This window comes from Lupinus angustifolius, chromosome LG13, assembly GCF_001865875.1.
Source record: "Lupinus angustifolius cultivar Tanjil chromosome LG13, LupAngTanjil_v1.0, whole genome shotgun sequence".
In the NCBI taxonomy this organism is placed as follows: Eukaryota; Viridiplantae; Streptophyta; class Magnoliopsida; order Fabales; family Fabaceae; genus Lupinus; species Lupinus angustifolius.
In genome coordinates this window covers 15511345-15526208 of record NC_032021.1, presented here as the reverse complement: position 1 = coordinate 15526208, position 14864 = coordinate 15511345, and the positions used below count along the sequence as shown (strand labels likewise).

The window sequence follows — 14864 nt, the reverse complement described above, 5'->3', positions numbered from 1 at the left end:
AAAACTACATTCTGAAATAGAGTAGAGAAACCAATAGTGAAGAAACCGAAAATGCATTAATAACAAAACCTCAAGAGTTGTGATACATTACCAAAGGAATTTAGTCTAGAAGTTTAGTCTTCCATGGAAATGGAAGCAAAACCGAAAATGAAGAAGAAAAATGAAACCATAGCAGAACAAAAGAGAGAAAACGAAAATGCCTTCTTTTCAAAAGTGATGGAATGTAAAAGTGTGAGTGAATGGAATGGGGAATCCGAATTTAACCCCTCCAAAATGCACGAAACGAAAATGAGCTTAAAACAATGGGTCCAAAACTAAAAATGAATTTACAAATAAAAACTCTTAAATTTAAAATACAATATTCGCTTCAACACATATCCTTCACTTCTATAATGCCCAAAATGCTCTCGGTGTCAAATATGATATGAAAATATTAATAGATTTAATCAGGCCAAATAATCCAAAATTAACTCATTTTAGGAATATTAGTCCAATAAAGTCTAAAACACTAAACTGCGTGAAACAAAGTTAATTAGGCACCAAAAATCATCAATCATTGTAAATTAAGGTTTTGAATAGTGTGTAATATATTGCTCATCAGTATACAACCTTGTATTGTTGGTTGTCAAAACTCGTGGCAGTTATGGGAGGAGCTTCACAATTTCTGTAGCTAATAGACGAAAGCCAGAAGTTGTCAACTTCGTTTTCAACTTTGTTCCATTACTTAGGGTTCTCTATCGACTTCTGAGTATATTCTCGAAATCAAGAACCTCGTTGATGCTCTTGTGTTCATTAGAGCTCTTATTTCCACCTCAGAACACATTGATTATGTTCTAGACGGATTAAACGAGGATTTTCAACTGGTTGTCACCTCCATTGAAACAAAGGATGATGCACCTACTTTGCATAGTTTGGAATCATTTCTTCTCACTTTTGAAGCATGAATGGAGAAGAACAAATCGAAATTACTTTCTAATGCGCTTTCGGCGAATATTGTTGTTGCTCCTTCGTTATCGGTGTCGTTGTGCCCTAATACGGTTAAATGACTTCTGTCGTTGTCAACTTTTACTGATTCATGTTTTTATTCTTCTTTGTGACCTAATTTCACTATTGGTAGCTGTCGTGGTTTTAGAGGTGGACGTCGTGGCGATCGTCTAAGAGGAAGAAGAAGATATCACCATCTTCCATCGTTATACTATGAGTTCGGAAACCGTCTTGGGCATGAAATTGCCATTTGCTACAATGCTCCCTATGGGTATAACTGTCTATCATACACTCTTCATGGATCTGGTGTACCCATGTGTCCTCACTCAAATTCCTAGAATGGGCTAAGGCATCACCAACCCTTTAATTTTTCTAATGCGCCAATGAGGCATGAGGCCCACTTACTTCTTCATATGCTGATCCATACTACTCTCCTCCTTCATTACACATTCCTTCTTCTCATTTTACTCCCACAACTTCTCAATACACATTTGGGCCACCTCCTCTTTCATCTTTACTTGGGCTTGGCCCAGTATCTTCTCACTATGCCTTCCCTTTCTCTCGTGACAATTATCCTCCGCATTCACAAAACACTCCACATGTTATAACCGCCAACATTCTTCCCTCAACATAGAAGCCTTCAACCTGGTATCCAGACTCGGGAGCCACCAACCATTTTACTTCTGATGTTGGTCTCACTCACAAACCTCAAGAGCACTTTGGTCTTGGACACATCTTCATGGGTAATGGTCATGATATTCTTATTCACTCCACTAGAAAATCTCGTTTCACATATTCTAATTCCTCTTTTTCATTTTCTCTAAACAATCTTTTGTATGTTCCTCACATTACTAAAAACCTCATTAGTGTTTCTTAGTTTGCCAAAGATAATAATTGTTATTTTGAATTTCATGCTAATGATTTTTTTTGTCAAATCTCAGACTTCTAATGAGCTTATCTTGAAAGGATATCTAACTAAAGATGGATTGTATGTGTTTCATGATATTACTCTCAGCTATGGATTGTTCCTTAGCTTCTGATTTCAATTAGTTTTCTATACATACTGTTAGTTCTCCTATTTTGTCTAACTCTTTTCACTTGTGGCATTGTAGACTTGGCCATCCCAATGAGGCCTTTATCTATAATGTCTTGAAACAATGTAAAGTTCTTTATCGCAATAAAACTATTTCTGATTTTTGTCAAGCTTGTTGCTTAGGTAAAGCTCAAAGATTACATGCTCATATTTCTACTAATACTTATCACAATCCCTTTGAACTTATGTTTGTGGATTTATGGGGTCCTACGCCCATGTATTCCTATTCTGATTTTAGATATTATTTTACTACAATTGATGCATACTCTAAATTTACTTGGTTGTTCCTAATGAAACAAAAATATTAAACTTTATCCATATTTCAAATTTTTGTTACTTTAGTTAAGAACCAATTTAGTACAACCATTAAGGTTGTCCAAAGTGATTTTTGTGATGAATTTAGACCATTCACCATTTACCTTAGGTCTTTGGGTATTCAACATAGGCTTTCTTGCCTCCACACTCACCATCAACAAGGTATAGTGGAGAGAACACATAGACATATTGTTGAAACAAGTTTAACCCTTTTAGCTCAAAGGCTACAAGTGTTTGTTAAAAGATGGAAAAAATTATGTTTCCAAGGTTGTTATTTTTAATGAGCATTCATTCCTTTTCCATATCAACCCTTGCTTTGTTGAGAATGATATTTATGTCTCTTCCTCTTCTATAACTCCTAAGTCTCATACTCATCCTCTTTGCTTGTTTTCTCCACCCACCTCTCTTCCTATTTCTCCTTTATCTGGTTCTAGTGTTGATTATTCTTCCTCTCCTCCTTCAATTGTGTCCACTCTAACTTCTAATCCTTCTGATCCTGTCCCCGTCAATATTCTTGTCATTCTTCTTCATAGGGTCCTCTTGTCCAGTCTACCCATCCAATGCAAACTAGGTCCAAGTCTGGCATTTTCAAAACTATTTTGCCTACAGTTTTACTCACTCATTGTGAACCAGTCAATGCTAAGGCTGCTACAGCTTATCCAGTTTGGATACAAGCCATGCAAGATGAGCATGGTGCCTTTCTAGCATTAGGTACTTAAGTCTATTGTTCCATTTTCTTCTGATAAACAGGTTATTAGTTATAAATGGGTGTTTAGAGTCAAAGAAAACTTTGGTTTAGTTCTCAAGTACAAGGGTAGGTTAGTTGCCAAAGTTTTCCATCAAAAAATTGGCTTTGATTACATTGAAACATTCTCTCCAATTGATAAACCTATCACCATTACGATTCTTTTGACTTTTGTTGTCTCATATCAGTAGCCTCTTGAGTAACTTCATATTAACAATGTTTTTCTTAATGGAATTCTTGATGAAGAAGTGTATATACAACAACCCTTTGGCTTTCAACATAATGACAAATCCTTGGTGTGAAAGTTACACAAAGCAATTTATGGTCCCAAACAAGCTCCAACACAATGGTTTCAGAAACTCAAGTCTACTCTCCTCACTCTTGGTTTCATGGCTATCAACACCCAATTTTGTCCGGCCTATTTCTATAAAAAATAGTAAAATTGAAAAATGTGCATTTTTTATGTATGGGGACCAATGTTATCATCTTCAACTATTTAGTATTTTATCATCAATTAAAAAAACATCTTGGTTATTGGTAGTTTCATTGCAATTAATTCATAAAGATGGAAGATGATAAATTCACAAATCTTACGTTACTTACAAGTTGTTACAAACTATGAAGCACGGATTCGTCAAACACCTTCACGTGTCGGTGTCCGACCCGTATCCGACACGGATACGTTCAGATTCGCGAATGATACGTATCTATAGAGTATCCAAAAATTAAAAAAATAAAATAAAATAAATAAATATTAAGACACGTATCTGATTCGTTTTCAATAAAATATAGGATATATGGATTCATTTTCAGCAAAGTATAGGATATATAGATTCGTTTCCAATACAACATGATAAGATAGATTCGTTTCCAATAAAACATGATAAGATAGATTCGTTTTCATTAAAATATGATAAGATATATTTGTTATGGAGGGCAATGATTTTAGGATAGATTCGTTTTCATTAAAATAAGATAAGATAGATTTGTTATGGAGGGCAATGATTTTAAATTTCCATTATATTTTTTTACTTTGGATATTTTGATTTACACTTATAATTTTATCATATTTTATGTATTTTTATTATTTTATACACGTATCTCTGAACGTATCGTATCCTCTATTTTGGAAAAAATGTGTGTCAACGTATCAGATACGTATCGTATTCGACACACGTATCAGTATCCGTGCTTCATAGATTACAAAAAGCCAAAAGGTGTGTGGATGTTTAGAGATAATTTTGTTTATCCCTTTGGTTTCCATCACTTCATGGGGTATTAAAAAAGAGGGAAACATGATTACAAGAAGAAAATATGGAAAGAAAAGAAAAAGAGGAGATAGGGAAGCATTAAAAAGGAAGAAAAAAAGATAAATCACATGGAGGTAATATTAGAATGAGGGTAATGTAAAAAGAAGGGAGAGAAAGAAAAGGAACGAGAAAGGGAAGACAGAAATGAAAGACAGAAATGGTATTGGGATTCGAAAGAAAAAAAAAACTATTCAAACACCTTGTAATAAAAATGAAAGCTATGTTGTTCCATTCTACCATACATCTTCTCAATCCTTAACCTCACAATCTTTTCACTCAATTCCATTTATTCACTTCCATTCCAACTCCCCAAAAGCTTCTATCTTTACAAACTCTCAATTTCCCCACTCACTGAAACCTTTTTTACTCACTCTCCTCATCCTTCAACAACCAACAATCTCATCTATCCATGCAACATTTACCATACTTTTGATGAACAAAACCAACACTCCCTTTGAATAATATCATAACAAGTACAAAGTTAAGAAAGCTAAATGTCATAATCATAAAGAAGTTGCGGAGAAAGGAGATTGATATATGAGAAAATGGAAAAATAAAAATGGTTTACTATCATTCATCTTATAAAGCAAAAAAAATATCTCTACAAAAGAAAGAGTACAAATAGAAAGATGAATGATGGGGTAAAGTAAAGAAATATGGAAACAAAGCAGTTGATAGTAGTGAAAAGTTCAAATATGCTCTCTTAGAGTATTAGAACAAAAACTTGTTATCAAGAAAAGTCAAGTCTCTTGTAGCCCAACCACATTACAACCTTTGAAAGACCTTAGTGATCTATATTATCTATCATTCTTGATTAATCTTGAAATAATACCAGAACTTATTTGTTGTTTGATTATTGAATGCCCGTGAGAGATATACACTTAAACACTTCAAACACTTGAGAGTTCACATTTCCTAACTTATTGACATATGAATTATTCAAATGATGAAGTTCACAATTCAATATGTAGCTAGGAATGACTTGCATGAATTAGATATTATGCTTGGATTAGGTCTGAAAACTCTTAGTATACTTGCTTACTCATGTGATTTACATGTTCCTAAGTGCATATCATGAACTTAATGTGTAAGTCATACTTGAAAAACCCAAACATGTTTTTGAAAAAATCGACTTGTCACTTGTTTGGGGACAAACAAGGTTCGAAGTTGGGAGAGTTTGCTAAGTGTCAATTTCATCTATATTTTACACTAACTTTTCGGCACTTTAACAACTTAATCAATCCAAATAATTGAAAATAATCTTATATATAATTAAGAACTTATTTGATTGACTAAGTATTATCGCTAAGTGATTTTGCAAGCTTAATCCAAACAAAAGAGCAAAAAGTTATAAGTTTATGGGTAAAACTTGGCCAAGCTCAGCACCAAGATCACGCTCAGTGAAAAGGATAGAATTTGATAGTTGAGCTCAGCACCATAGCCACGCTCCTTAGAAGAAAAGCCATACTCATTAGAAGAAAAGCCATACTCATTAGAAGAAAAGCCACGCTCAGTGCACATCCTATGCTGAGCATCTAAATTAAAAGAATCCGACCAAAACTCTATGTCTCGGATACGCTAAGCGTGCCTTATCACGGTGAGCATAGTGGGTGGTCCGCTTAGTGCAGTAAGTCATGCTCAGCGCAACCTGGTGCGTTCAAGAATCGTGCCTAGCAAGTTGGAGCCAACAGTCAGCAGAGAGCCCAACATCAGAAAACTATTTAAAGGCTTCAAAATCGAACCCAAGACACGCACCTTTACCTTTTCGAATTATAATTGTTATTTTGTTAAGCTTTAGACAGTTTACCTCACTTTGTTCATCGAAACTAATTGTAACTATCTTAAGTATTAATTTTTGCTTAATTGTGTGTGATCCTACCATCTCATGGGCTTATTATTCCTATTTTACTTACGTTGTGTGGAAATGAGTACCTAAGTACTCCGTTGTTGAGGTTGAATGAATTGTGAATTTAATGTGTACACTTTGATTCAAAAATTAATCCATGAAGATTGATTCCATTTCAGTTTTGTATTTATTTATTGTTTGTCTTTAGTTTGATCAACTCTTTGCATGATTATTGAATAAGTTGCTTAGTTGCTTACTTGCATTATTCTAAACTTGCATAACTCAACAAGTAGTACATTTGCTATACATAAATTTGTATCATTTGTCATTCCATGCACTTCACTTTTTGGTATCTAGACATAGAACTAATATCGTGATTTTACAACTCTCAAATTGAATAGCATATGTTACCAGATATAGAGATATGCTTGAAAGTTCATAAAACTGAATTTTATCATTGTAATTACTAAACATAAAATTATTTTTGATAAAGTGCTAGTATAGACCAAGACATTGACAACTGATACATTTGAGGTGTTGCATTTTTACTCGGCTTGCATGCATGAATCACTAAACATTGGGGCATGATTTTGCAAGTCATATTTTTTATTCTTATGGATTTAAAATTGTTAGACATAAGGCTTTCTTACATAAGTTACTAACTAACTAAGATATTAGGTGTTAGTAATCTTGATGTTGTTGTATGGATAAAATCGTTATTGAATGGATATGATACTGAGAGTGAGTTTGAAGTTCAACCCTATCGACCTTTATCTTTATATTACAATTTGAATCATTTGTGTCAAACAAATAAACAACCCATTTATTTCACCTTAAAACAGTAAAATTTATTTGAAAGACTATAATCTTAACAAGTCTATGTGGATACCATAAAAAATATTTTTTATACTTGTTTGTGATATCGAAAATGTATTCGTAGACCTATTTGCTGGTTAGCAGGGTCTAACCTAACCTAGCTTTTCGGACATTGCAAGATGAAAACGCAAGAATGGTCATTTTTCTTTTGAGGCTGTTGGATCATGATGCTAAAGTGTTCACTATATTGATATTACTAGATGGAGATCTTAGAATTTTATTTTCTCTTGTATGTTGCCAGACCAAGAACCCAGAATAGTCCATTTTTATTTTGATGCTGCTGGATTGAGTTGGCAGAACGTTCACCCTTCTGATATTGCGAGATCATAATGCAAAAATGTTCTTTTCTACGTTTTCATTTTGACATTGTGGGACTGATACACTACAACATTTCCTTTTTTATATTGTAGGGGCAAAAACGTTGAAATGTTCTTTTCATTTGAACATAGCCAAACTGAACTCGACACTTCTTGTTAAATTCATTTGATAAATCATCAAATTCATCCTTTTGAACTCGACACCTCTAGTTAACTTCATTTGAATAATCTTATAATAATAAGTATGACAGATCCTATTTATAGTAGAAACTGAAGAAGCAAATGAAATGCTTAAAATACATCAGCCATATGTTTTAATTTTTACAGCTCAAGGATTTTACTAACTTTGGTTATTGGCCTTTCAACTTAGTGTGCAATCCTAATTATACAAAGACAAATTAGTTTTCTGATCATTTAAGATCGCCAGCCTTACAAGGGAAAGCACCGACTAATTGTCATACATCAATCTGACCACGACTTGGAGAGCCACATCCCAAAATGACTAAACTTCTATATGGAGTTAGTTTAGGAGTTGGATTTTAGAGGGGAATGGAAAGAAAGGGAAGGTTGGGGAGCCATAAAATCCAACTGTCAAGAAGACCCTAAGAAGGGGATCAAATAATAAAGTACATACATGTCTTTACATCAAAGACATCAAAAAGATACAAAGTTCTTCAAATACATGGATGATGTTATAACTCCTTGAATACAACCTGAATGTTGTCACAACTCCTCAACAATCAATCACATCATTGCCTATCAATTTAGAATTAGTTCAGATAAGCATAACAGTTTGTCTCTAATAAAGGGGCCACAACCATCATTTCAACAACTCACCTTTTCCCTAATCCCAGTCAGAGTACATGTTACAAACAAAACAGCCAAATATTTAAAAACAAAAATTGAAAATCCCAAGTTGGCTTCTTGTCTTCAGCATATATCAAAGACAAATGATACAAGGCCTCCCTAAGTTCAATTTCCATCTAAACCCATCCCATAGAAAAATGGGTGTAAAATTAAATTAGAATTAATCAAATCCAAAAAAGAAAAACAAATATTCTAAGTCCTAACATGATACATGCTAAAAGCACAGTTCACTACCACTTTGGCCATTGTCCATGGCTTTCAAGTCATTCCAATTTGCTTCTGCTTCCTCATCTCCATTACCTTCCTATGAGAATTTGAATGCAAGTCGCTGCGAAAAGATGGGCTACTTGCAGGGCGGTACTCAGGCACAAGACGCCCGGACTTATATCTAACCCCGCATGCATTACAAAGAGTTTTTGGCCCAAGGGGGCCTGCACGCCATTGCGGAGTTTTTTCAGCTCCACAGTGCTGACATTTCCTCCCAATGGTTGACATTGTTATCACTTCTAGTTTGGCACTTTCATTAATTGGTTGTCTCCACCAAGATTGCTGGGAGGATATGCCAGAATTGCTAGCGAGATGCCTGCTGCGACTGCGAGACTTACTCCGTGGACGGACAGGGACGTTCAGGTTATCATACCCGCTTAAGAGGCTAATGCTGTTAGGGCTGTTATTACTGTTGCTACTGCTTGTGCTGTATTCAAGCATTGAACCTGTCTCGTGCTTTGATAAGTTGGGTTGAATAGAGGGTAAGTCAACAAATGTTTCAACCTCAGGAAACGCATCTTTGTTGGATAGCCATTCAAGCTCTTCTTCTGCAAACTCCTGGAACACAAAAATGGGGGAACATTAATCTTCGTATCATTCTGTACATGACAAAAGAAGGGTTTTCCTAGTCGACTCAGACATCAGAATCGTGCAATTAGTCACAAGTGCAGTAATGTTTGAACGCTAGAAACATTTTATGCTCACTCAGATAATCTATATATCTGATTGCTCTAAATGTCTGCTGCAATTGACTCACCCAAGTCAGTCCAACTCAAATCCTAACTTTACCTGATTCAAACTAAACATAATGATTCAAAACTACTTTTTCTATTGTCTCTGTTTTCGTAATCATAGAAACCTTTAACAAGTCATAAATCAATTAAAAACAATATATTCAATTTCCTCAAGAGCTCAAAACTCTCTAAAAAAGTTGAAATGGAACATCAAACTTACAGAAAATGGAGGGCTAGGATCACCCAGGTCCAATGGGCTTAAGGATGGTGGATCACTGCATTTCAGGTCAAGTTTAGGAAAGGCTTTCCTGTTTTTGTCGTCGTCATCATCTACCTCACCTACGTCTAATGAGAAATCCAAGAGTTCATCCACAGAACCAATGGCCTCCATCCCTGAAAAGAGAGAAACATTGAAGCGTAAAAGTGGCTTTTACAGAGAGAAAAATAAATGTATGGCCCAAGAGATGTACGGAGAAAAAGATAAAATAGTGAATAGCATGCGGGAAAAAAAATTTGGTGTGAAGAAGTTCTAGTTTTTTTACTGTTTATAAGTATGGAATTAAAAACACAATTCAGAATCAAGTTGAAGTCTAGAAGCTTAAGATGTCATGTATGCAAATATTGCATGAAAATAAGATATTATAGGCCAACAAGTGATATGGAAGAGAAATTTTGGATACATGACCAAAACACCTAACCAAATTTGATGACAAGTATATCTATAATTAATTTAAGCTTGGTAAGATTATAAGAAATAATATAATTTTAAGGCAGATATCCCCACAGAGCAACCATTTAAGGATTTCTGGTGAGCATTGGGCATGTCCCCCTAATTAATTTAAGTGGAATTTGTGTTGGTTTGTTTTGAATGATTAGGTGAAAACATAGCTGAAGTTTCTACTGTATTTCATCCATTGATTCATTTAGTTTAAGAAGAATGCTGCCATCTTCAAGGATCTCTCTTCACCCCCTAAGTTGCACCTGTGGCAATGATATATGCATTATGGCAGCCTTAGTGTAACAAGTACTATTTGCATAAGCTGAAATAAGCATCTAAATTTTTAATTTCATCTGGAGTTATTCCTTAAATGATGTTGTAGAGCCCCAAATTTGGCCCAGTCTACCTACATTTTCTGACCCGACTTTTGTTCTATGTGGTTGCCAGGAGAAACTTATGGCTCTCCATTCAGGTAGTATTCTACTCACTTTTTATAAGTCCCTTAATCTTTGTTTTTCCCCTATGTTCTCTTTTCTGTTCTACGTCCTTGGTTCCTTCTGTTGAGCCCCTCTACAACCAGAGAGCCTCCAACCATTAGGAGACTAATTGTTACTAGGCCATGGGAGAGTGAAGGCCCACTTATAAGTGAGACACCACGTCTTGAGCCAAAACCTTGAGGCACTGGCTCAATGGTCTTTTCCACTCATAAAATCTTTCGCTCATCCTTCATATCTAATTTGAGATTTCAAACTTGAATATAACCAACAATCTCCCCCTCAAGTGTGAGAACCATACACTTACTGGCCCACTCCCCCTAAAGTCCAAGATGTCTTGGCCAAACCATCGGCTCTGATACCACTTCTTAGACCGGTCCGCAACTGGGAAGACTCCAACTCCCACTGTCGATGACCATGGGAAGAGTGAAGAGCCATCACAAGTAAGACACCACATAAGAACCAAAATCTTAAGGCAATGGTTTCATGGGTCTTTTCCACTTATAAATTCTTCCGTTCATCCCCTAATATCCAATTTGAGACTCCGCACTTGAATATACTCAACATGTTCATGGCTCATTCTTTGTTCTGTTCTTTTGTATTCTACATAGTTTCGCTTCATTGTGTTCTATGTGTCTAAGTGATTCGATAAATCTGTCTCAATTCTGTTCCATGTGTCTATTCCTTTTGGATTCTAACTCTATCTCTTTTGCACAATCATTACATGTGTATCTGGTTTTGCAGGTTTTGCTATACTCGGTTCCACTACTCTAATCTTTTTGGGTTCTAATCCTATCTGCCAGCTTTTTTTCATACTTATTCTGATCAGGCTAATGGCTACTATTTGGTGTAAAGCATGCTGACTTCTAAAGGGGGTTAGCATGCAAAGATAAAGAATTTTAAGCAGTCATTGGTCCCTACTTAGGTTCTTCGACACTTTCATATTTCACTATCACTATAACTATAAACATATCCAGAGCGGGTTTACATTATTTTACATTGATGTTTAGTCATGCATAGTATATCCAACTTGGGAAATCCATGATTCACCACAAAAGTACCATACAATGGGCATAAAGAGATTTTGAGAAATAAAATTACTGAAAATCTATGAAGTACAGACACTAGACACAAACACTCAGACACGAACAATATCCGAAATATATGACACCAGTACATAGGACTGGGACAATGAGCAAGTCAAATTAAATTAAATATGAGGAACATTACAAAAGATCTAAATAAACAACCTGTTAAGCTTTACATGTTCCCTATGATAATGTGTCTCACACAAAAATACTAAGAAGTGTCATTTTACGATGTAAGCATTTTAGTTCTGAACAAAAAAGATTCCAAAACAAGAACGCACAATGTATCCTCCACATTCGATCTATTCATGTAAAACAAAAAAATAAAAGGTATCTACTCTATCTAATATTAAGCTGAACTTTTTTTAAAAGGATTTTTTTATTTTTCAAATATCAAGCCATTTGGGATATCAGCTTGGTTTCAAAGTTGTGTCCTAGCCATGTTTGGCACATGTCCGAGCCAACAAAAAGTATTTTCTTAATTTGACACCTGGTGAACAGTGTCGGACACATGTTGTACAAGTGTCGGAGAAGTGTCAGTGTCAGAAGCAGGTCCAACACTTCGAAACCTCAAGATGGAGAGGTTTCTGTTCTTCATAGCTGAAGATTAAACAAAGTTAGAACAGCATTCATGGTTAAGAAACTTAAATAATGGGAAATACATCTTAGTGAAACTAAATGAACTCAAAAGAGTCAAAAGTAATGTAAAGAAGCTAATTTAGATTAAAACATTAACCTTCAGAAATACAGTAAAACTTTTATGCACATATGCCTTCACTAAAAAGAAAGAAGTTATGAGGTGAAAAAAGTTGATGTTAATTAAACAGGGAGCACATCTTTTGTTTGCCACTAAATGTACGACTTGGTGTGATTGGTTGAAAAAATATATTTAAATTAAAATTTTAATAATTAAGTGTTTACATTTTGTGGGACAGAAAATGTGCTCCCAATTAAACTAAAGGAAGTTATGAACTGATTAGTCAACCATATCAGAACCACTTTTCATAAAGCAGCTGGGGGGCTATTAGGAACGTTAAAGGAACTCAATACAAAAATTAAAGAATGAAAATTTTTTATGAAATGAATAATTAAGAGTTCAAACTTCATATTTGGAAATTATAATACCACAAAAATACACATTGGATAAAATTTCCAGTTTTTCCATTCACTCAAGCATATAAAACATTTTACAAAAGAAAGGCAACAATGAAGATAGTAATAAAAATTAATATTTACAAAAAATAAAGAACAAGAATAAGAAAGAGACACAAATGAAGAAACAACACTCAATATGAAGCATAAAAAAAAGGGTCAAGCTCCAACTGGGTCACCAAACAATTTCAACTTTTCAATTATTTTGCAGTTCTTCAGTTAACAATAAAAATCCATTTTGCAGCATATTCAGTTAACACATGAAAATTAGACATCATAGCTAAAAACCCAAGAAACAAATAAAAAGTAAGACTTTTGAAAACACAAAGAAGGGAAATGAAAACAAGAAACAGTACCTTCTAGCTTTGTCACCTTGTGAAGTGGTTAAGAACACAGAAAGTTGAAACCCCAAAGAAGAAAAGAGTTGATTGAGGCTTTTAGATATTGAGGAAGTGAGAGAAGAAGGGATAGTGAGGCACGTGTGGTAGGAATTAGGGTAGCTATATTTTTGGGATTTTTGTTCTTGTCTTTTCACTCTATTTTATTATTATCCTATTTTTTATCTATGAGAAATATAAATTATAGATAATTAAGGATATATTTATTGACAATTATGAACTTTATTTTCTTTTGACATAGTAATGAGATTTTGAATTTGGGTCAAATTTTTATAAGAACGATTTCTAATTTCTAAAGATTTGATGAATTTTATTTTGTTTTGAATAGTTATTATTAACTTTGATTTTGTGGTTAATGTTTTCTAAACTTTGCAACTTGTTTTATAGATTAATAGTAGCATAATCTCTTAGTGGTAAGAGTCATAATAGTATCCATTATTATGTTATAATGGTCAATACAGCCAGAATAGTATATTTTATTATGTTATAATGTAAGTTAATAGGATATGATATTGTTTATTAATGTATTTTTACTTTGAAGAGAAAGATGACATAGAAAAGAAAACATTTTCCCATTTACCTCTCATCGTTGTTATTGTGGTCACCCTACCACTACTTCATTGTTATTATTGTTATCTTCATCACCCTACCATCACTTTATTGTTGTTATCACTATACCTATTATCACATCCTCATCACTATTGTTACTACCATTATAACACCTCTTACTACTTAATAAATTGAGTATAAATGTTACATGAGATAAATGCCCCAAAAATATTATATCAATTAACTTTAAGAAAAATAAAATTGCATCTTTGCGAATGAAATTAAAAATTATTAACTTCAAAAATAGAGGTGTGTTTTTTTCATAAGAAGTTAAAATGGTTTAACTACAAAAAAATATTCATGTATTTTTATTTAGAACTAAAAATCATTAAAAAATATAAATTCATTATAGCTTAATAATAATAATCATAATCATACATATCCCATATAACACAAGCTAATAAGTATTAATACATGACTCATATAAACATAAATACAAAGACCATGACATGGCCGACCATAACTAGGAATCGTTATATAGGCCCATAAAGTAAAACAAAAACATCATTTGTCAAACTATTCCCAAATCTACCTCAACTAAAATCTAGTAGATTATATCACGCCTAACGCTAGAAACACGTTAAATTGTCTATTAGGGTTTAATGTAAAAATTTATACATAATCATTATATCATTAACTATTTATTTGTATTACTTTTTTGAATAGTCAATAATAATTAAATATGAATAGTGAATTATGCAATAATAATGTATAAAACTTATACATTGTTGGTGCATATATACTTTTTTTCTTTTAATAAAGTAGTTAGGCTTATGCTTCAGAAAACCATGGATAACATCTTTCAGGACCTAAGCGAATAACCCTCTTGTTTGCTTTCTTATCTTTTGTTTAATATAATTTTATATTTCTAATGTTGTTGGAAGAGTTTTCTATAAAGGGACATAACATGTTTCCGATTGATTTATTTAGTTATTGGTTTATTTTTTGCTCGCCATTTCGACTTTGTTAGAAAGAATTTCCAATGTCGGTATAATAATTTCAAGAATATTCCATTTGATCAAAAACTTAGCTTTATTGAATTTTTAACAAC

The 14864-nt window shown here is 33.7% G+C and overlaps 1 protein-coding gene across 1 annotated transcript; it reads right to left on the bottom strand.

The window, feature by feature from the left end:
• Positions 8160-13300, bottom strand: LOC109325889 (GATA transcription factor 1-like). Its single transcript, XM_019558491.1, has 3 exons — positions 13163-13300; positions 9575-9747; positions 8160-9178 (listed from the first exon to the last, which is right to left on the bottom strand). Exons 2-3 carry the CDS (start codon positions 9743-9745, stop codon positions 8612-8614), a joined length of 738 nt encoding a protein of 245 aa, XP_019414036.1. The 5' UTR covers positions 9746-9747; positions 13163-13300; the 3' UTR covers positions 8160-8611.